Here is a 20,699-nt window from a genome sequence, read left to right on the forward strand (position 1 = left end):
GACTATAACCTGGTGTCACGTGACTTCTGAATTTGAGAATAGGACTTAGTATCAGTGGGAAATTAATGCAAACTATGCTCCCAGGGCCATTGCATCCCAACAGGAACCATTACGTTCCAAAGTACCTAGTTTTAACATTTTAACAAGATATTTTAAGGCAGATTGTGATGCATAAAGATAGCTTGGTAAATAAGTTTGAAGAGTAAAAAATAAAACTGCAATGGTGTATCAACAGGTTAAGTGAGCTGGTTCTGGGGGCATCGATCCATGGGCAGGTGTGGCAGAAGGGGAGTGGGAGGAGAAGCTTAAGTCCTGGATTAAAGGAATACAGGCAGCACCTCTCCGACCACGACAACGGTTGGAGATCCTAAAGGTACATGTCATCCCCCGATTGTACTTCCATCTGATCCTGACAGAAGCATCACAGGCTACTCTATAAAGCTGGACCATATAAATCCACAACGCCACCAAAGAATTCCTACACCTACCACCTCATACCGCAGACGGAATGCTATACGCTAGCAACAGGAATGGTGGTCTAGGCGTCCCAAAACTGGAAGTGCAAATCCCATCTGCGATTGTTCGCAAACGCGAGGCACTAGACATGTCAAGTGATGTGGTCATTCGGGCCTCCTTTCAATATAAAGGAGAGAGCAACACAGAGACCGTTGCGGGACTGCGCGAGCTCAAGGTCCTCGAGGAAATTGAAAATTTCCAACCCAGTAGCCACAGCAGCAGCGAAGGGGAAATCGACCTGATGACCACCATCCAAGACATGATGCCGGCACTCCAGAAGGCAAACGCGGGCCGACCAAAACCACCCAATAGGTACGCTGGCTGGACAGAGTGGGAATTCGAAAAATGGCCAAAGCTGGAATGTCAAGGGGCGGGCATCCAGTACTTTAGAGATGACAAGATCTCTAATTCTTGGACAAAAGCCGGAGTACAGCAAAAATCCTCTAGATTTATTAACAGCGTGCTCTTGCGGTGTAATCTATACCCGACAAGAACCACATTATCTAGAGGTAGGCCAAACCGAAACAAACTATGCCGAAGGTGTGAGATGGCAAACTAGACCATATCACACATCTCAGGATGCTGCCCATTCGTGAAAAATGCTCGAATAAAATTCCATAACAAGATCACTGACCAGTTGCAGAAACATGTTAGTAAGTACGGCTGGACATCGTACGTGGAGCCCAGATGGTTTGCCAAAAATGGCTCCCTATGGAAACCCGATCTCATATTTAGAAAAGACCAGAAGATCGCGGTTGTAGATGTCACAGTGCGGTACGAGAATGACAGTAAAGCACTGGAAACAGCATGGCGAGAGAAACAAGAGAAATATAAACACCTGAATGCCAAGGTCACGGAATTGACGGGAGGCGTGGTGCCCAAATACTTTGGCTTCGTGATGGGCGCACGAGGCAAGTGGCTGGATGTGAATAACCGCCTCATGAAATTCCTCGGCATCGAGAGATATGATACGTTCGCGCAAAAGACATCAAGACTCACTCTGTCACTGACACTGGAAGTCTTACAACTCTTCAGTGACAAGTGAGCAAAAACCGTAAACGGTGAGGTAAGATCCTCCACCGAGACAGAAGCCGGTCCACACAATCCTACAACATCAACAGGGCCCCGCTGATAATGACGATAACAACCAGCCTCATATAACACCAGTATCACCTGGTCCTTGGTCTGCGGTGATGCTAGAGAGTACACAAACATCGACGAGCGATGTAAAGACTCGGAAAAGGCACTTCCCCAAGTGTTCTATCTGACAAATGGAGAAACAAGCCCTTTTGAGACTGCTGTGCACCCACCTGAGATCAGCAATGGGACGAAACTGGGAATGTTCTACTCTTTTATAGTATTAAATTCAGCAAGTATGCCAAAAGTTAATGAATTTTAATGCATCCACAAAATTTGAGAGGAGAATTGGCAAATGCTTCTCTTGAAAACATAACCAGGCATATATATGTCTCAATCACGAATCAATTTTATATTCTTTTAGTGACAAGATTCCCGCGACCGGCCTCACCTCTTCAAGATGTGGCAACAATCATTGGAAGCAGAGAACAGTTATCAGTGCTATTGCAACTCTACGATAATCAACTAGAACATGAGGGCACAACTGGCTGGGAGAACCTTCTGTGGGTCGTTAACCAGCTGTGAGTTGGTCACTCTCATCCTCTTTTTACCAGTGTACCTTCAAAGTCGCTGGCTGTGTTTTTTTTAATTGCTGTCAGTTTAGGAGCCATTTGACATGGATGCGTATTTACCCATGACAATGATGGTGGCCTCAAATATGGAAAAATAGTTTGTTTTTAACCTTCATGTCTTTAAAAGAGGCTTTTAATTTCAATACAATTTTTTTAACTCTTGTGCAATTGAACTTGACAGTAATTCAACATTTTAAACTGTAAAAGATTTTGTTGGCGTACTCATAACTACTTGGCCCTTGGTAATTTTATTGCTCATCTGAAGATAACTGAGGCTTCAGGCACAAAATGGAGCAGTTGTTCTAAGTGACTGTCGTTTATTTTGTTCCAGATTACCACACTTGATAGAAACTGTTGGTAAAATTAATGTTACCTCCACATCCTGTGTCCATGATTTCTCCCGGTATTTCTGGAGGCTGTGTCGGACATTTGGTAAAATTTTCACAAATACAAAGGTGTGTTAATTTAAACTCCTTGTCAGTAGTTACACAGCTTACCCAATTATTCTTTTAAATGTGCCAGAACAATGCAAATGATTGAGTAACTTTAACAATTACATGTGATAGTTTAGTTTACAATGTCTCTCTTAAAGAAATTCCTACTTAATCTGTTGAGAGCGAGTTCTGCATTTGGAGCTTAGAAAATAGGCCCATTTAGCCCCTTTCGAGCTTGCTGTACCAATCAACTAGAACGTGACTGAACTTCCACCTCAACACCATTTTTTCTGCACTATCTCCACATTAATGCTCCTTGATCTCCAGAAACTAACAGAATAAACCCAGATAGTCATTGAGATGTGTTCCAGTATAGCAAGAGTTATTTGTGTCTTATGAAATACCTGAACATTTTAGCCCTATATTGTCAGAACACATTGGCAACTGGGCATATTATTTTGAGGCTTATTCATTTTATAATCTTCCTTTGGGGTTGCAGTTATTGTCTAAGTCCGATTTAAACTTCAGTTTATGTTTGTCCACAGAATGGCAAAGTATCAAATTACCTTGTTCCTCAATGCCCATTCTTTTGTAGAGTCAAAGTGCAGCGCTGGGTGTCTGGCTTTGAGGCTTGTACTGAATTTCAATTGCACCTGAAGAAAAATCATAATCAGATGCCTGAATTTCAGAAGGACAGAACATGCACTTGCTGCTCCTGTCGAAATGTTAATTTAACCAGTAACGCTGCTCGATGTCCAAACCTAGATTTGACAATTACTCATTTTGTTCATAATGCCTCCCTTCTATTCAAAAATATCAAACTAATAAAAGTGTATTTCTTCTCAGATGACTTTTAGTTTCCTTAAAAAAAAAGCTTATGTTCAATCTTTGTTCAGCTTGCTGAGATGGGTTTTTAATTATCTAATTTACCATTCCTATGTTTTAAATGCAACCGACATGGTGGGCATGTAGTATGTATGTTTGACTTTAGATCGTTTTGTCTTTGTTATAATCTAATGTGATATATTGTACACCCTTAGGTAAAGCCACAGTTCCAAGAAATACTGAGACTTTCAGAAGAAGCTGTTGGTAAGCGCACCTACACACGGCCTACTCTGTTAAACTATTCAGTGCTGGTTTTTTTACTGAAAGCCTAATTTTACAGTTCTGGGCAAGAAGAGTATAGAAGCGATATGAGTTGGCGTTTTCTGTAATTCATGTCAGCTCTGTTTTGAAATGTTCTGAGTCTGCACATCTGAGAATTCAATTTTTTTAAAAAAACTGTTGTGCTACTTGCACTAATAGTAATTGGCCTTCTGAAAACTTTTACAGGCATTAGTGTAAAATTTCAGAAACCTGTTGTTATTATATACATTTACACCATTGTTAATGAAATAGTTTTAAAATCTGTGCTCATTAGCCCTTTTGAGAGGTGACTGTGACCACCTGGAATTGGGAAATAAATTGTATTCAATGAATGAATGGCACAAAATTTAACCTAGTTGTTCTGTCTCGAATGTTGTAAAAAGTCTAGAGGTTTGTGCTGTTCATGTGATTGTATAGTAGGTGGTTATGTCAGAAATTATTGTAAGTTCTGCTGGATTTATTAAAACTTCAGTTGAATTATTCTAAAGGTAACTATTTTAAGTATCAAAATATAATTCTACGGCCTCTTAATGTGCCAAAATCATGATACAGTTTTAAAAAATGGCCTTTGAAAAGGGAATTCATTGTAACAGATAACATGCATTGACATTTGTTTCTTGCTTTGCAAAAAGACGTATCGGCCACAGCCGGCAATGGGGTGCTAACAAAGGCAACAGTTCCCATATATGCAACAGGGGTACTCACTTGTTACAATCAGGTAAAGGAAGTTGACACTTGTAATTTTAGACTTAGAAATCTCCTCTTGATTTAGTTAATGAATTTACTAAAATGATGAATAAACATAACTGTCCTGCAGGAAGAAGACCGGAAACTCCTTGTGGGATTTTTGGAAGATGTAATGACCACACTTTCGTTATCTCATGCACCTCTTGATAGTCTGAAGGCTTCATTTGTGGAACTAGGGTAAGATATTCCACTGTTTCTGAAAACTCTGTACCTCTGAATTCTGTTTGCCCCCATTTTCTAGCATTACTTCTTTTTGATGTTCTATTGTTATTTTCTGCTGTGATAGCCAGCTTCAAATGCAGCATTTTATTTCTGATGCTTTCTCTAGGCTCTGGTATAAACATTTGATCATCCTCAGTTTCTGGCTTGACCTGGTCTGTGGCTTGTTTATGAATCCAAGGTAGAGATAGGGATGCTATCACTGTATCTCAGGAGCCCAACTTTACTTTCTCTTGTGAGTTTAAGAAGTAATTAGAATGAAAATAGACACTTAAAAAGAAATCAAGGAGGCTCGTGGTGGTCGTTATCTAGAGCAAACCAGTAGTGTTGCATATGCTAACCGACAACTTCTGGAGATTCAAAGTTCAGGATATAGCATCCAATTGCCTTGCCTCAATATATACTGTTGTAACTTCAACAAGCTTATGTTCCAGCGCACACGGCCATCCATTTTGCTAAGAAAGCAATCCATTACAATTACAATTCCCCTTACTCTTCAGCCTACTCCTTTGCCCAGACTAATCTCCCCCTACTTGTTTCCTATGATCTTATTTTTGTCTGCATTTTATAGCCAGTGCATGATATCCTAGGGCAATGCCTTCAGTCTCTAATGGTAGCTGTAATCTCATTGATCTCCTGACTTCTGTCTCCACTTAAGTTCCAGCCTTTTCTGAAGCTGTAGACCACTTCCTTGACCTAAACCTAGTTGTCACATTTGTAAACATCGCAAGCAAACAGCCCTCAGTATCCATTTAATTTACTCTTCACTCAGCCACTTTCCCTTCCAGTTGTCTTTCACTGCCCTCACTTTGACTCCTCATGAGAGCTTTTATTTATTTTTTCCTTCTTAAACTTCCATGTTTAACCGTCCTTTTCCCAAGAGTCATACAGCAGAGAAACATTCCCTTCAGCCCACAACGTCTCCGCTGTCCACAAAAACCGAACCCATACTGATCCTATTTACCTATACTTGATCCATAGCCTACTTTGACTGGCATTTTGTGCTCCTCCAGATTCTGCTTCACTCCTGAAATAGTACCTGCTTCTACCACCACCTCAGACCGCATGTTCCATATTTCTATTGCCTTCTGGGTGAAAAATGTTTCCTCGGATCCCTTCTAAATCACTTAACTCCTCACCTAAACTTGTCCCCTCTGATATATTAGATATGTCTGCCATGGAGAAGAGGTTTGCATGATCTACCCTGTCTATACGTGTCATCATTTTTGTATACCTCAATCAGCGCACACACCTCTCTTCCCTGCAGCCTACCCCCAACCCACCAATCTCCCGGCCCCCTCAAACCACCTCTGTTCCAGGGAAAACCAGCCCAGCCTATACAGAGATAATGGGGACTGCAGATGCTGGAGAATCCAAGATAACAAAGTGTGGGGCTGGATGAACACAGGCTCTCTGAAGGGTCTAGGCCTGAAACATCAGCTATTGTGCTCCTGAGATGCTGCTTGGCCTGCTGTGTTCATCCAGCTTCACACTTTGTTATCCCAGCCTATACAGTCTGTCCTCATAATTGAGACTTTTTATCCCAGGTAACAACCTGATGAATTTCTTCTGCACCCTTTTCCAGTGCAATTGCATCCTTATGCTAGTGTGGTGGCTAGAACTGCAGACAGTGTTCCATCTGTGGCCTAACCAATGTTGTATAAAGTTGCAGCAAGACTTCCCTACTCCTTTTATTCTGAGCCCCAGCTAATGAAGGCAAACATCCCACATGCTTCACCACCCTTAACTGCCTGTGCTGACACCTTCAGGGATCCATGGACTTGTGCACCAAGGTCCCTTTGTTCCTCAGTACTCCCGAGGGACCTGTCATCCATTGTGTACATTCTTCCCTTGTTGGACCTCCCAAAAATGCATCACCTCGCACTTATTAGGGCTAATTTTCAATTGACACTGCTGTGCCCAATTTGCCAGCTGATCAATATCAGATTGTAGTTTGAGATGATCCTCTTTGCAATCAGCAACAACTCCAGTATTTTTTGTCATCTGCAATAATCCAGTTAAAGCATTTTAGTATTTTGTTGCTATTTAAATGCTGTCAGATTAACATTAACATTGTTAATGTTAACATTGCTTCATTTCACTGGCTTCTTTAAAGTTTTTCATTCTTTGCAGTATTTCCCTTTCCTCTGTCCCCTTGGTTTCGAATGATCCCAAGTATTTTTCTTCCTCTTCGCATTTGTTGCCACTTTGATTGTCCTGCCTTGGAATCTCCACACCATTTCAGCATCTTTTGGAGAATTGATTCTGATGTTCTAGGTTCCTTTTCTATCCAAACTACTTATTTCCCAATGGAATCAATTAATTGTTTTAATTTCCAGTTTGATCTGTTTGGATTTATGTTTGTGATCACAGAAGGATTCGTAAGTGGCCACAAGTAGAGGACTGCCAAGTCTATTCTATTCATTCCGTACTTTTTGATTAGTTTAATTGGTTTGTGACAGCCAAAATTATTTTAATTTCTTTGAGCAGGGCGTTTCTCCAAACTGATTCATACCATTTCTATTTTGGCTGAAGACTGGAATTTCCCATTGTAGTTTTAACCTTCATGATCAACATAATCCTGCAACTTCAATCATGATTGTGAAGCAGGTGTCAAAGAGGGCTGTCTAAACAATTACTTTTGTTTAAAATGCTTTCACCAGAAACCTGGAATGTTTGTGGGTAGCAGAGGAATAATAAGATGGTGAAGCACTACAGTAGTTGAGTCTGTATAGGACGGATATGGCTTTCCAAAAAGCACTTAAATGTTCAATTTAATTTTTTTAAGTCTGATCTTTCTAATTCTGCTTATTTTGCTAGAGCAAATCCAGCATACCATGAGCTACTGTTAACAGTTTTATGGTATGGTGTTGTGCACACTTCAGCCCTTGTTAGATGCACTGCTGCTAGAATGTTTGAGGTAAGAATTTCAATGAAATCATTCTGTAACAAAAATCAAATGTTTTAAAAAAAAATCAGCTTCCTGAAAATGCTATTGATATTCTACGTAATATAGATATTAATAGGGCAGCACTTGCTCTTCTCATAAGAGTACAGCCAAATGGAAGTTGAATGACTTCAAATATAAAATGTTACCATAGTGAAATATCTATTAACGTAGAATGGTGTGTGATTGCAATTATTACTTTCGTTATCAGCTACTGTGTTTTAGTCGATCAAAGTGTTTTTTAGATTCTTCCTTGCTTTAAAATGTAAGCTTTGTCTGCCAGGATGAGATCCTTTTTGTGCTTCTGTACCTTACCAAAGCTGGCATACCTGATTCAACACAGATATTTTTGAACAGCATTGTGCACTGTAAGACTGCGTCTGCTGGTAGGAAGAAATTTCAGCGGAGTGGGGATGTTGGTGGTGGCCTTTGTGGGTATGACTTGATAGACTAGAGTCTGAGAGTCTATTTACTGTGAATGGAAAATCTAGAGAGGGGAAGGAGTTAAGAGGCTATGGCTCATGGTAATAAATCACATTTAGGTCTAAGATGGGAAGGATTCTTTGACTTTGAGAGCAGCAGACTGATGAGCATATTCAAAATAATAATTGGAAGATTTTAGGACAGGGATATGACATGGAGGAAAATCACCTCTGAAATTGAATGGCAAAGCAGGCTCATTGGATATTTTTATTTTTATGAAATGAGGTTCTCATTTCACATTTACCCTTCATTTTATTGGGGGAAAATGTGTTTTAAGCTACATTATTAAGTATATTTACTATACTGTAGCCAGCAGGTTGTGAAATCTAGAATGTTACAGCTAGATCTTGATCTGTCATTGAATGACTAATCCCAGGGATATACCCTGAAAAAGTAGACTTCGTAATGCACATCTCTCCACTTACTGTATACTGGCCCTGGTAAAGTTTGTTTATATGTTATTATTTGGAAGAAATAATTTTTTGAACTTCTTTTCTGTCATTTGAGGAATAAATTTGATGCAAGTGGTAATTTTTTATTTTCTCACAGCCAAAATGTACTGTAGAGATTTAGATGTGGTTTGAATTATTCCTTAATATTTAAAATAAGTAGACCAGAAAGTTGTTTTTCTTAATATTGGATTACTTCTGTGGGCAGCAATGTTAATATAAAATAATTCCTCCAGTGTTATAGATGAGAGACAACTAATTATCAGTTTTTGTTTGACATTGTGGTATTCTTTTCGGAAATAAATCTGTGAGATCAGCTGATCAGCTTTGGTATATGCTGCTATTTCATAGAAATTTTGAGCTGCTCTAGTGTTTCAAACCCTGTAAATGTTGAGCTGTTCTGTAGAAATTGTTGCTTCTCTAATTTTTGTTTGCTCTTTTGTTCCTCTCTCTCTTCGATGTGCCATGCTACTTCCCATGATACTCTGCTCACTCTTTCTACGTATCACATGTGACATCCCTTGTTCTGCCCAATCAGCTGTTGGTGAAGGGGGTGAATGAAACTCTGGTAGCTCAGAGAGTTGTCCCTGCTCTTATCACTCTCTCCAGTGACCCTGAAATGTAAGTTCCTTCCTAACCGGTTAAAGCGCATCTCTTTTCGGTACTTTGCTGAGAAATCACCCTTTGATTTGTTCGCTTACACTCACTGCAGTGATGCACAGCTAATAGTGTAACCAACTGCTGCAGACATTGGTAAATGTGCAAATTTATGTTAGAATTGGCTGTGACTAAAACATGCTTATTTTGCAACGCATGGCTCCTTGTCCCAATTTTGAGCTTGTGGAACACTGGGAACAATGAGCTTTGTGAATAACTCGATCCATTTTTTGTAATCATTCACATCAGTGCCATTCAAAATCTTGAGAAAAGCACTTTGCATGTCATGCAAATAAGCCCCAATTATGCAATGTTTTAATTGAGGTTGATGAGTTTTGTTGTGTAACAAGTTTTGTAGCTGAAATCACCACCTTTGGATACATTGGTTTTATCACAGAGAAATCTTTCATGTTGATTTGCACAGTAGTATCCAAACTTCTGTTATTTCTGTTTTGCCTGTCATTTACTTCCATAAACTTCAAATCTAATGAAATCTGGCCACCCATCACAGCTATTTTGGCAAAACGTCAAATTAGACGGGTGATTTTTTTTCAGAGCAAAAGGGATGCGTGGATTTTATTTAACCGACTAATTTCTCACAGGTTGATATTAACTAGCTGTGGAGCATGTACCATATGCCTTGCCTTTATCATGTGTGGTTGAATACTTCCTTGAATGAACTGAGAGTCTGAGTGCTCATTCTCTGTTAACTAATCAATTCTTTTCATCAATGTGTTTTTGTTTTATTTTTGTTGCATTTTTTTTGACTGGTTACAGCTGATCGTGCGAGGCATGAATGAAGCCTTAATTGACAAGCGGGTTGCACCGGCTCTTGTTACCTTATCCAGTGACCTTGAATTGTGAGTTGTTCAGACTGAGACCATAGACTTAAACAGAACAAAAAAAAGCAGAAGAGAACAAGAAACCTAATTGTCAATTTTGACACTGACTTCTGTGAAATAACATTGCAGTATTCTCGCCAGATTTTATAGCTGACCAACTGATAATTCTGTTTATAGCAACGTGTTGCTTAAATCTTATTAAATTAGCTTCCCTTTGTAAGTTGTGCTCAAACGCATCACAGTTCATATTTGAATATGTTGCCTTTTGTAATATAAATGTTTGATGTACTCTGCACTCACCATCTCTGACATCTATGAAGTGCTGATGAGGAAATTGTATGTTTTAGATTTTATTTGCACTAACATTTATATTTAAACAGTCTAACAAAACTTACACACTAATTTATACTACAAATATGTGTATATTTTACATTGATAATTTATGGAGGTTCAAAGATGCTAACACATTTCTTCCTCTTTCCAGCTCCGTTCGAATAGCTACAATACCTGCTTTTGGCACTATTATGGAAACAGTAACCCAGAGAGAGGTACAGTCATAAAAGACAAACCAATTTGAATATCTGTTGCATTGTGCCTATCAATTGTTTAACACATCAGACCTGGCAGGTTGTTACTATAATACAATAATAGATGCAATGCACATTATTTGATACAATGATCCCATACAGACTTGAAGAAAACAGTTGAACTTGAAACATTGAATGTCTTTGTGATTTATTGCATGCTTCAAGATAAACTGATCATCCTAAAGCGAAGTGTTTCAGGTATAAATAGAAGATGCAGGAAAAACTCAGCAGATCTGGCAGCGTCTGTGAATATAGAAATAGAGTTAAAGTTTTGGCTTATTGATGTTTTTTTCAGAATTGGAAACTCTTGACAAGTGAAACAGACTTCAAGCAAGTGCAAATAAAACGAAAGAGCTAAAGGGAAAGGTCAATCACAAAGGGAAATTAAATGCACTTGCTTAAAGCCAGTCATATCTGTAACTTTTTCCAGTTCTGAGTAAGGCTGTTAGCCTGAAATGTTTATTGTATCTGTATATCTTCACAGATGCTGCCAGACCTGCTGAGTATTTCGGGCATTATGTCTAGTTTTAATGATGAAGACTGACCAAAAAGAATCAATTTTGTACGTGCATTAAAATTATGGTAGAAAGATCCATAAACAACACAGGTTGATGATTTAAGCCAAGTCAAGGCTGAAATTGTGGAAATTAACAGTATATTTTTTTTAAAGTGTTAGTTTCGGGTGAAGTTTTCTTTTGTAAGGATTGCACAAAGACAGATGAGACACTAGCGAGTTTTGAGAAGATTTGTAGCTCAGGTTGAGGTTCTGGATGTGAGTTTGCTCGCTGAGCTGTAAGGTTAGTTTTCAGACGTTTCGTCACCATTCTAGGTAACATCAGTGAGCCTCCAGTGAAGCTCTGAAGTTATGTCCCGCTTTCTATTTATCTGCTTAGGTTTCCTTGGGTTGGTGATGTCATTTCCTGTTCTTTTTCTCAGAGGGTGGTAGATGGGCCCCAAATCAATGTGTTTGTTGATTGAGTTCCGGTTGGAATGCAGATGCGACGCTTTTACGGGGCTTTACAAAGGTGAAGAGAGAAGAATTGATCATGATCACTGGATAGACATGCACAGCACTTAAAAAGAGACCCATTAACTAGTTACCTTGCCCAGCTTTTCTTTTTCCAGGGTACTGATGTGCTATATGTTTCCTGTTTTTAATACCAGTTAACTTGTTTTTTTTTCAGCAAATGCAGATTATCCTGATGTAGTGATAGGTGTATAACTTTTATACATGTATTAATATAATTTTTGGAATTTAGATTTCAGAATAAAGGCAGCTAGGTGTTGGTTATTTCTATGAAGGGTTTTCTTTTCCAAAATGCAAGTAAGTTCTGGGAGTCCTTCTGGAAAACTATTTAATTCCAACATTTTGTCAGAGAGTAGGAGACTGCAGACTCTGTGGCGTTAAGAAAGGTGTTTACACCGTTCGGTTTGTGACCGGTAGTATATGCCTGTAAGGTCATTAACTGTGTTTTCAATTCAAAAGAATCCAGGGTGAGCAAGTTTATTTATTAATTCAGTACAAAAGTCATCAGTATTGACTGACTGAAAACAAAAAACGCTAGAAATCAATGGGCCATGTAGCATCTATGGGCATAGAGCAAGATAACATTTTGAGCCTGGATGACCCTAATCGGAGCTGTTAGCTTGTCTCTCCATGATGCTGCCTGACCCACTGTTGATTTCCAGCATCATTTCTTTTTGTTTTCACTACAGGTTCCAACATCTGCAGTAATGTTCTCTCCCCAGTGTTGAGTTTAGCTGCCAGTTTACCTTCCATCATAGAAGTAGTAATTGGGGCAGGGAAGAAGGCCCATAGCAGATTGGTTTAGTTTATGAAGCTTTCAAGCCAGGAAAGTTTGTTTAGAAACCTGAGGGTCATTTAAACTATCAAAGTTTAAGTTCTGTAATTTGTGAAAAGTTCATGTTGACAGATTTGGAAAGGACTCATTAAACTCTTTGCACAGTCCAGCAGAAAGAACCTGGATAGATTCAGTTAAGTTGAACCCTAAAAATCTAAGATTGGAATTGTAATTTCTCTGGACCTGAGTCTCTATAATAGCATCAGGAAACGTAAAAACTGTTTTGGTGTATGTTGTGGTATCCTTCGAACTGTCTTCTGTATTTAGATAACTTTTTATTTCTTCTTTTCTAAATAAACTTTGTTTTTAAAAAAAAATACTGCAGCCTCATATGAAAGTGACTGATCATGTTAACTAAAAAAACAAAAATAAAAGAACCGATCAAACTAGGTTTCTTTTGGAATCTGATCCGTTTAGTAGTACCATCAACTGGGATCATAACACAATCAGAACAGGAATAGAGGCCATTGTTTAACAAGTTTTTGGCTCTGCCTTTAGCGAGAATGCAATATGAAATGACCAGGATTCAAATTTTTTTTTTGTGCGGCCTGGGTGTTTAAATGCTAATTGACTCCCTCCACTTCATTTTAACAGCTTTTGGAAAGGGTCAAGATGCAGTTGGCTTCGTTTCTTGAAGATCCACAGTACCATGACCAACACTCTCTGCACATGGAAATAATCAAGACTTTTGGAAGAGTTGGGCCAAATGCTGAACCAAGATTTAGGGATGAATGTATGTTTGTTTTTTTTAAAGCTGTACATCACCTTTCATTCCTCACCAATACCAAAATGCATACTTTTAATTATATATAAACTTTTGATGTAAAACCCGTTAAAGCTTAATACGTAGATTAACTATTATTTGGAGGTATTTCACAGATTGTATGTTCGTAATATCTGTGTTCAATAAATTCTGAGACCTTCAGTGCATAGATGGTCCTCAACCTCAGTAATAGAAGGAGTGTTTTTGGAAAGGAATTTTTTTTGATAGTTTTTGGAAAGAAATATAAGGAATTAGATCAAGTGCAAGAAAGGAAAGAAAATGACACCTTACTTCCATAAAAGTCAAGATGTCTGCCTTTGGCAGGCATGTTTTATTGTAACTGTAATTGTATATATGTTGAGTGGGCACCACATTACTCCTTGTCTTAGGAAGAGTCACTAGTGATAATTTGAATATCTTTGTTAGAACATATAAATTATTCCATTGATAGGAAGAATAACTGGTCATCTTGGTATAGTTGACTTTTTTTCCTGTTGACAATATAGATTCTTGTAACACTTGCCAGACTTTAAATAATATATGGCACTGTAACTTCATCTCGCTCATTAGTGGAGTTGACGTGACCCACATAGTGCAGTTCTCAGACTGAGAATGGGAACTGCAGATACTGGAGAATCCAAGATAATACAATGTGAGGCTGGATGAACACAGCAGGCCCAGCAGCATCTCAAGAGCACAAAAGCTGACGTTTCGGGCCTAGACCCTTCATCAGAGAGGGGGATGGGGTGAGGGTTCTGGAATAAATAGGGAGAGAGGGGGAGGCGGACTGAAGATGGAGAGAAAAGAAAATAGGTGGAAAGGAGAGTATAGGTGGGGAGGTAGGGAGGGGATAGGTCAGTCCAGGGAAGACGGACAGGTCAAGGAGGTGGGATGAGGTTAGTAGGTAGGAGATGGAGGTGCGGCTTGGGGTGGGAGGAAGGGATGGGTGAGAGGAAGAACAGGTTAGGGAGGCAGAGACAGGTAGGACTGGTTTTGGGATGCAGTGAGTGGAGGGGAAGAGCTGGGCTGGTTGTGTGGTGCAGTGGGGGGAGGGTACGAACTGGGCTGGTTTTGGGATGCAGTGGGGGAAGGGGAGATTTTGAAGCTGGTGAAGTCCACACATTGATACCATTGGGCTGCAGGGTTCCCAAGCGGAATATGAGTTGCTGTTCCTGCAACCTTCGGGTGGCATCATTGTGGCACTGCAGGAGGCCCATGATGGACATGTCATCTAAAGAATGGGAGGGGGAGTGGAAATGGTTTGTGACTGGGAGGTGCAGTTGTTTGTTGCGAACCGAGCGGAGGTGTTCTGCAAAGTGGTCCCCAAGACTCCGCTTGGTTTCCCCAATGTAGAGGAAGCCACACCGGGTACAGTGGATGCAGTATACCACATTGGCAGATGTGCAGGTGAACCTCTGCTTAATGTGGAAAGTCATCTTGGGGCCTGGGATAGGGGTGAGGGAGGAGGTGTGGGGGCAAGTGTAGCATTTCCTGCGGTTGCAGGGGAAGGTGCCGGGTGTGGTGGGGTTGGAGGGCAGTGTGGAGCGAACAAGGCAGTCACGGAGAGAGTGGTCTCTCCGGAAAGCAGACACGGGTGGGGATGGAAAAATGTCTTGGGTGGTGGGGTCGGATTGTAGATGGCGGAAGTGTCGGAGGATGATGCGTTGTATCCGGAGGTTGGTGGGGTAGTGTGTGAGAACGAGGGGGATCCTCTTAGGGCGGTTGTGGCGGGGGCGGGGTGTGAGGGATATGTTGCGGGAAATGCGGGAGACGTGGTCAAGGGCATTCTCGACCACTGTGGGGGGAAAGTTGCGGTCCTTGAAGAATTTGGACATCTGGGAGGTGCGGGAGTGGAATGCCTCATCGTGGGAGCAGATGCGGTGGAGGCGGAGGAATTGGGAATAGGGGATGGAATTTTTGCAGGAGGGTGGGTGGGAGGAGGTGTATTCTAGGTAGCTGTGGGAGTCGGTGGGCTTGAAATGGACATCAGTTACAAGCTGGTTGCCTGAGATGGAGACTGAGAGATCCAGGAAGGTGAGGGATGTGCTGGAGATGGCCCAGGTGAACTGAAGGTTGGGGTGGAAGGTGTTGGTGAAGTGTATGAACTGTTCGAGCTCCTCTGGGGAGCAAGAGGTGGCGCCGATACAGTCATCAATGTAACAGAGGAAGAGGTGGGGTTTGGGGCCTGTGTAGGTGCGGAAGAGGGACTGTTCCACGTAACCTACAAAGAGGCAGGCATAGCTGGGGCCCATGCGGGTGCCCGTGGCCACCCCCTTAGTCTGTAGGAAGTGGGAGGAATCGAAAGAGAAGTTGTTGAGGGTGAGGACGAGTTCGGCTAGGCGGATGAGATTGTCGGTGGAGGGGGACTGGTCGGGCCTGTGGGACAGGAAGAAGCGGAGGCCCTTGAGGCCATCTGCATGCGGAATGCAGGCGTATAGGGACTGGACGTCCATGGTGAAAATGAGGTGTTGGGGGCCAGGGAATTGCAAGTCCTGGAGGAGGTGGAGGACGTGGGTGGTGTCACGGACGTAGGTGGGGAGTTCCTGGACCAAAGGGGAGAAAATGGAGTCCAGATAGGTGGAGATGAGTTCAGTGGGGCAGGAGCAGGCTGAGACGATGGGTCGACCAAGGCAGGCAGGTTTGTGGATTTTGGGAAGGAGATAGAAAAGGGCCGTGCGGGTTTGGGGAACAATGAGGTTGGAGGCTGTGGGTGGGAGGACCCCTGAGTGATGAGGTCATGAATGGTGTTGGAGATGATGGTTTGGTGCTCGGGTGTGGGGTCATGATCGAGGGGGCGGTAGGAGGTGGTGTCGGAGAGTAGGCGTCTGGCCTCGGCGATGTAGAGGTCACTGCGCCATACTACCACTGCGCCACCCTACCACACCGTGGTAGTATGGCGCACTGACTTCTGCATCGCTGAGGCCAAACGCCTACTCTCCGACACCACCTCCTACCGCCCCCTCGATCATGACCCCACACCCGAGCACCAAACCATCATCTCCAACACCATTCATGACCTCATCACCTCAGGGGACCTCCCACCCACAGCCTCCAACCTCATTGTTCCCCAAACCCGCACGGCCCTTTTCTATCTCCTTCCCAAAATCCACAAACCTGCCTGCCCTGGTCGACCCATCGTCTCAGCCTGCTCCTGCCCCACCGAACTCATCTCCACCTATCTGGACTCCATTTTCTCCCCTTTGGTCCAGGAACTGCCTACCTACGTCCTTGACACCACCCACGCCCTCCACCTCCTCCAGGACTTGCAATTCCCTGGCCCCCAACACCTCATTTTCACCATGGACGTCCAGTCCCTATACACCTGCATTCCGCATGCAGATGGCCTCAAGGCCCTCTGCTTCTTCCTGTCCCGCAGGCCCGACCAGTTCCCCCTCCACCGACACCCTCATCCGCCTAGCCGAACTCGTCCTCACCCTCAACAACTTCTCTTTCGATTCCTCCCACTTCCTACAGACTAAGGGGGTGGCCATGGGCACCCGCATGGGTCCCAGCTATGCCTGCCTCTTTGTAGGTTACGTGGAACAGTCCCTCTTCCGCACCTACACAGGCCCAAACCCCACCTCTTCCTCCGTTACATTAATGACTGTATCGGCGCCACCTCTTGCTCCCCAGAGGAGCTCGAACAGTTCATCCACTTCACCAACACCTTCCACCCCAACCTTCAGTTCACCTGGGCCATCTCCAGCACATCCCTCACCTTCCTGGATCTCTCAGTCTCCATCTCAGGCAACCAGCTTGTAACTGATGTCCATTTCAAGCCCACCGACTCCCACAGCTTCCTAGAATACACCACCTCCCACCCACCCTCCTGCAAAAATTCCATTCCCAATTCCTCCGCCTCCGCCGCATCTGCTCCCACGATGAGGCATTCCACTCCTGCACATCCCAGATGTCCAAGTTCTTCAAGGACCGCAACTTTGCCCCCACAGTGTTCGAGAACGCCCTTGACCACGTTTCCCGCAACATCCCTCACACCCAACCCCCGCCACAACCGCCCAAAGAGGATCCCCCTCGTTCTCACACACCACCCCACCAACCTCCGGATACAACGCATCATCCTCCGACACTTCCGCCATCTACAATCTGACCCCACCACCCAAGACATTTTTCCATCCCCACCCCTGTCTGCTTTCCGGAGAGACCACTCTCTCCGTGACTCCCTTGTTCGCTCCACATTGCCCTCCAACCCCACCACACCCGGCACCTTCCCCTGCAACCGCAGGAAATGCTACACTTGCCCCCACACCTCCTCCCTCACCCCTATCCCAGGCCCCAAGATGACTTTCCACATTAAGCAGAGGTTCACCTGCACATCTGCCAATGTGGTATACTGCATCCACTGTACCTGGTGTGGCTTCCTCTACATTGGGGAAACCAAACAGAGGCTTGGGGACCACTTTGCAGAACACCTTCGCTCGGTTCGCAATAAACAACTGCACCTCCCAGTCGCAAACCATTTCCACTCCCCCTCCCATTCTTTAGATGACATGTCCATCATGGGCCTCCTGCAGTGCCACAATGATGCCACCCGAAGGTTGCAGGAACAGCAACTCATATTCCGCTTGGGAACCCTGCAGCCCAATGGTATCAATGTGGACTTCACCAGCTTCAAAATCTCCCCTTACCCCACCGCATCCCAAAATCAGCCCAGTTCGTCCCCTCCCCCCACTGCACCACACAACCAGCCCAGCTCTTCCCCTCCACCCACTGCATCCCAAAACCAGTCCTACCTGTCTCTGCCTCCCTAACCTGTTCTTCCTCTCACCCATCCCTTCCTCCCACCCCAAGCCGCACCTCCATCTCCTACCTACTAACCTCATCCCACCTCCTTGACTTGTCTGTCTTCCCTGGACTGACCTATCCCCTCCCTACCTCCCCACCTATACTCTCCTCTCCACCTATCTTCTTTTCTCTCCATCTTCGGTCCGCCTCCCCCTCTCTCCCTCTTTTTTCCAGAACCCTCACCCCATCCCCCTCTCTGATGAAGGGTCTAGGCCCAAAACGTCAGCTTTTGTGCTCCTGAGATGCTGCTGGGCCTGCTGTGTTCATCCAGCCTTACATTTTATTATCTTGGAGTTCTCATACTGCCTGTATGCTGTTGCTGTGTCCTGGTTCCACAGTGTCATTTATTTTATTGCACGTGAGGCTTAATAGAATCTGCTTTCCCATCATATCGTAGGAGAAGTCAAACAGTGAGACGCTCCCCTATGTTGTAATGACTGAAAGGGTAGAAAAAAAATGTTAGCAAGAAATTAAAATGTTAACTAAATGGGGAGCATAGAGGGGAAGATGATCTCAGTGCCCTAGTAACTCTGTGGAGCTCATTGCCACAGAAGGTTGTGGAGGCCAAATCATTGAGTGTATTTAAGACGGAGATAGATAGGTTGTTGATTAATAAGGGGATCACTGGTTACATGGGGGAGGCAGGAAAATGGGGTTGAGAAACATCAGCCATAATCATCAGCTGACTTGATGAGTGGAATTCAGTTCCTATATCTTATGCACTTGTAGCCTGCCTCCATTCACTTGGCTTTGCATGTGAGCTGCCAGTCTTGAAGTGGAAACCAGGTACTTTCCCATACATTAAAAATAAAACATTTGGAGGAAAAGCAGGAGAAGCTGAAATGAGGCATACAAATAGCTGGCTTTATACTAATATTTGTTTGGGTCTGTTTTTTGATGCAGACACTCAGCATATGCTAAATGAAGAGATAATGCTCCATGTAAAAGAAAAGGCAGGTTCACCTTCCATTTTAAAACAAAAGTGACCCATTGTCTTTTTTCCCCGCTTTTTTACAGTTGTTCTCCCTAACCTGCACAAGTTGGCGATCTCAAACAACCAGCAAGTAATTGACACAAAAAGATTGGACATTGCTATTCAATTATTTGAAGCTTATAGTGCATTGTCCTGTTGCTGTATCCTTTTCTATAATGCACCTAATGTTTACGCTGATCTCACACAAGTGAATTGGGAAAAGCATTACCCTTCCAAAAAATTTGAATGCTTCCATTTAAATTGTTTTTATTTAATTATCATTTATATTTTAATCCCATCAATGGTTAATGCATTTGTATGAAAAAAGGTTACTTCTAAGCTTAAGCATTTCAGCCACTCTTAATTTGCTTGTGGTTTATTTAACTGATAAATTGTGAAGTAATATTTCTTTATAACCGTTGTTTCAGATTGTTTCGTTGATTTAAGAAAAATGTATTTAAAACAGCTATTTCCATAGTTACGTAAGTGAGAGTATTTGAACACTTGCAGAGAATTTTCATGTACCTTGTCATTAGAGCTCTGTTTTGGACCTGAGCCATGTGCAGCCAGATAGATCCAAGTTAACACTTTTTAAACCTCCCAATACCATGTAAGGAGTTGTATCATATATTACACACCAATATGATTGTAGTTTTACCAGTTCTGGTCCCCATCCTGAACTCAAATGATTGAATCAAGTCATATAAAAATCATGACTGGATGAGATGGTGTCCACATTTAGAAATTATTTTGTCAGACAGTGGTGGACCAGAGATAAATTCCACAGTGTAAGAACTAGTTTAGATAGGGTGGAGTTCTAGGTTGGTGAGATTAAATGGCAGAAGTGTTCATTGTGCTATTACAAAAGGAATTGAAATGGGATCTTTTTTATTTTTGTAGGAAGGATCTATATATACAGTGAGTGTGGTTAGCAAAATCATCTACTTTATAAGGAAGATAAAAATAAGAGGATAAAACCAAAAGCAAGGGAGAGAAAATAAAATGTTAAAATCTACAAGAGGAGCAAAATACTGTGCATGCTCAATATCTTGGGGGGGAGAAAAGTAGTGCCGGAGAAACAAATTTGGTGTTAAAAAGAAGAATCCTGTTGTACTCAAGACACTAACCCTGTATTTCTGTACAGATAGTGCCAAACCTCCTGAGTTTCTGCAGCACTTTGTGTTTATAACCTGTAACATTAACTCCTGTTTTTCTGTCTGTCTCTCTCTCCCCCTCAACTCTCTCCTCCTCCTTCTAACCAACCCCCCCCCCCACCAAATCGCCCCTCAACAGATGCTGCCAAACCTGCTGAGCCTCTTAGCACTTTATTTTTGTTTACAGTCTGAGAGTATCAAATGCTTTCATTGAGTGTGAAGGACTGTTGAATACATCCAGGAACAGCGCCCTCATCATTTCATTTCCCTTTCCCACCTTGATATTGTATATGGTTGACCACCTATTCTTAATTAGACCTCTATGACTGGCTGTTCCTCCATGGCCAGGAAAAACAACATTTCTTCATTTATCAGCTCTTCTTTCTTATAGAAAACATTGTAGTTTTA

General features: G+C 42.4%; 1 protein-coding gene across 4 annotated transcripts in view; it reads left to right on the plus strand.

Moving 5' to 3' along the window:
- Positions 1-20,699, plus strand: part of relch (RAB11 binding and LisH domain, coiled-coil and HEAT repeat containing) — a 103,830-nt gene that overhangs the window by 74,183 nt on the left and 8,948 nt on the right. For 2 of the 4 annotated variants that reach the window (XM_048520660.2, XM_048520682.2), the window contains 10 exons: positions 2,018-2,174; positions 2,557-2,680; positions 3,700-3,748; positions 4,438-4,523; positions 4,623-4,729; positions 7,592-7,691; positions 9,189-9,271; positions 10,634-10,697; positions 13,193-13,331; positions 19,182-19,298. In XM_048520660.2, the coding sequence (XP_048376617.1) occupies positions 2,018-2,174; positions 2,557-2,680; positions 3,700-3,748; positions 4,438-4,523; positions 4,623-4,729; positions 7,592-7,691; positions 9,189-9,271; positions 10,634-10,697; positions 13,193-13,331; positions 19,182-19,298 (1,026 nt within the window). Of the gene's footprint in view, positions 1-2,017; positions 2,175-2,556; positions 2,681-3,699; positions 3,749-4,437; positions 4,524-4,622; positions 4,730-7,591; positions 7,692-9,188; positions 9,272-10,084; positions 10,168-10,633; positions 10,698-13,192; positions 13,332-19,181; positions 19,299-20,699 lie in introns of all 4 variants that reach the window. The other 2 variants (XM_048520671.2, XM_048520691.2) reach the window with 1 other exon arrangement.

Source organism: Stegostoma tigrinum, chromosome 2, assembly GCF_030684315.1.
Source record: "Stegostoma tigrinum isolate sSteTig4 chromosome 2, sSteTig4.hap1, whole genome shotgun sequence".
Classification (NCBI taxonomy): Eukaryota; Metazoa; Chordata; class Chondrichthyes; order Orectolobiformes; family Stegostomatidae; genus Stegostoma; species Stegostoma tigrinum.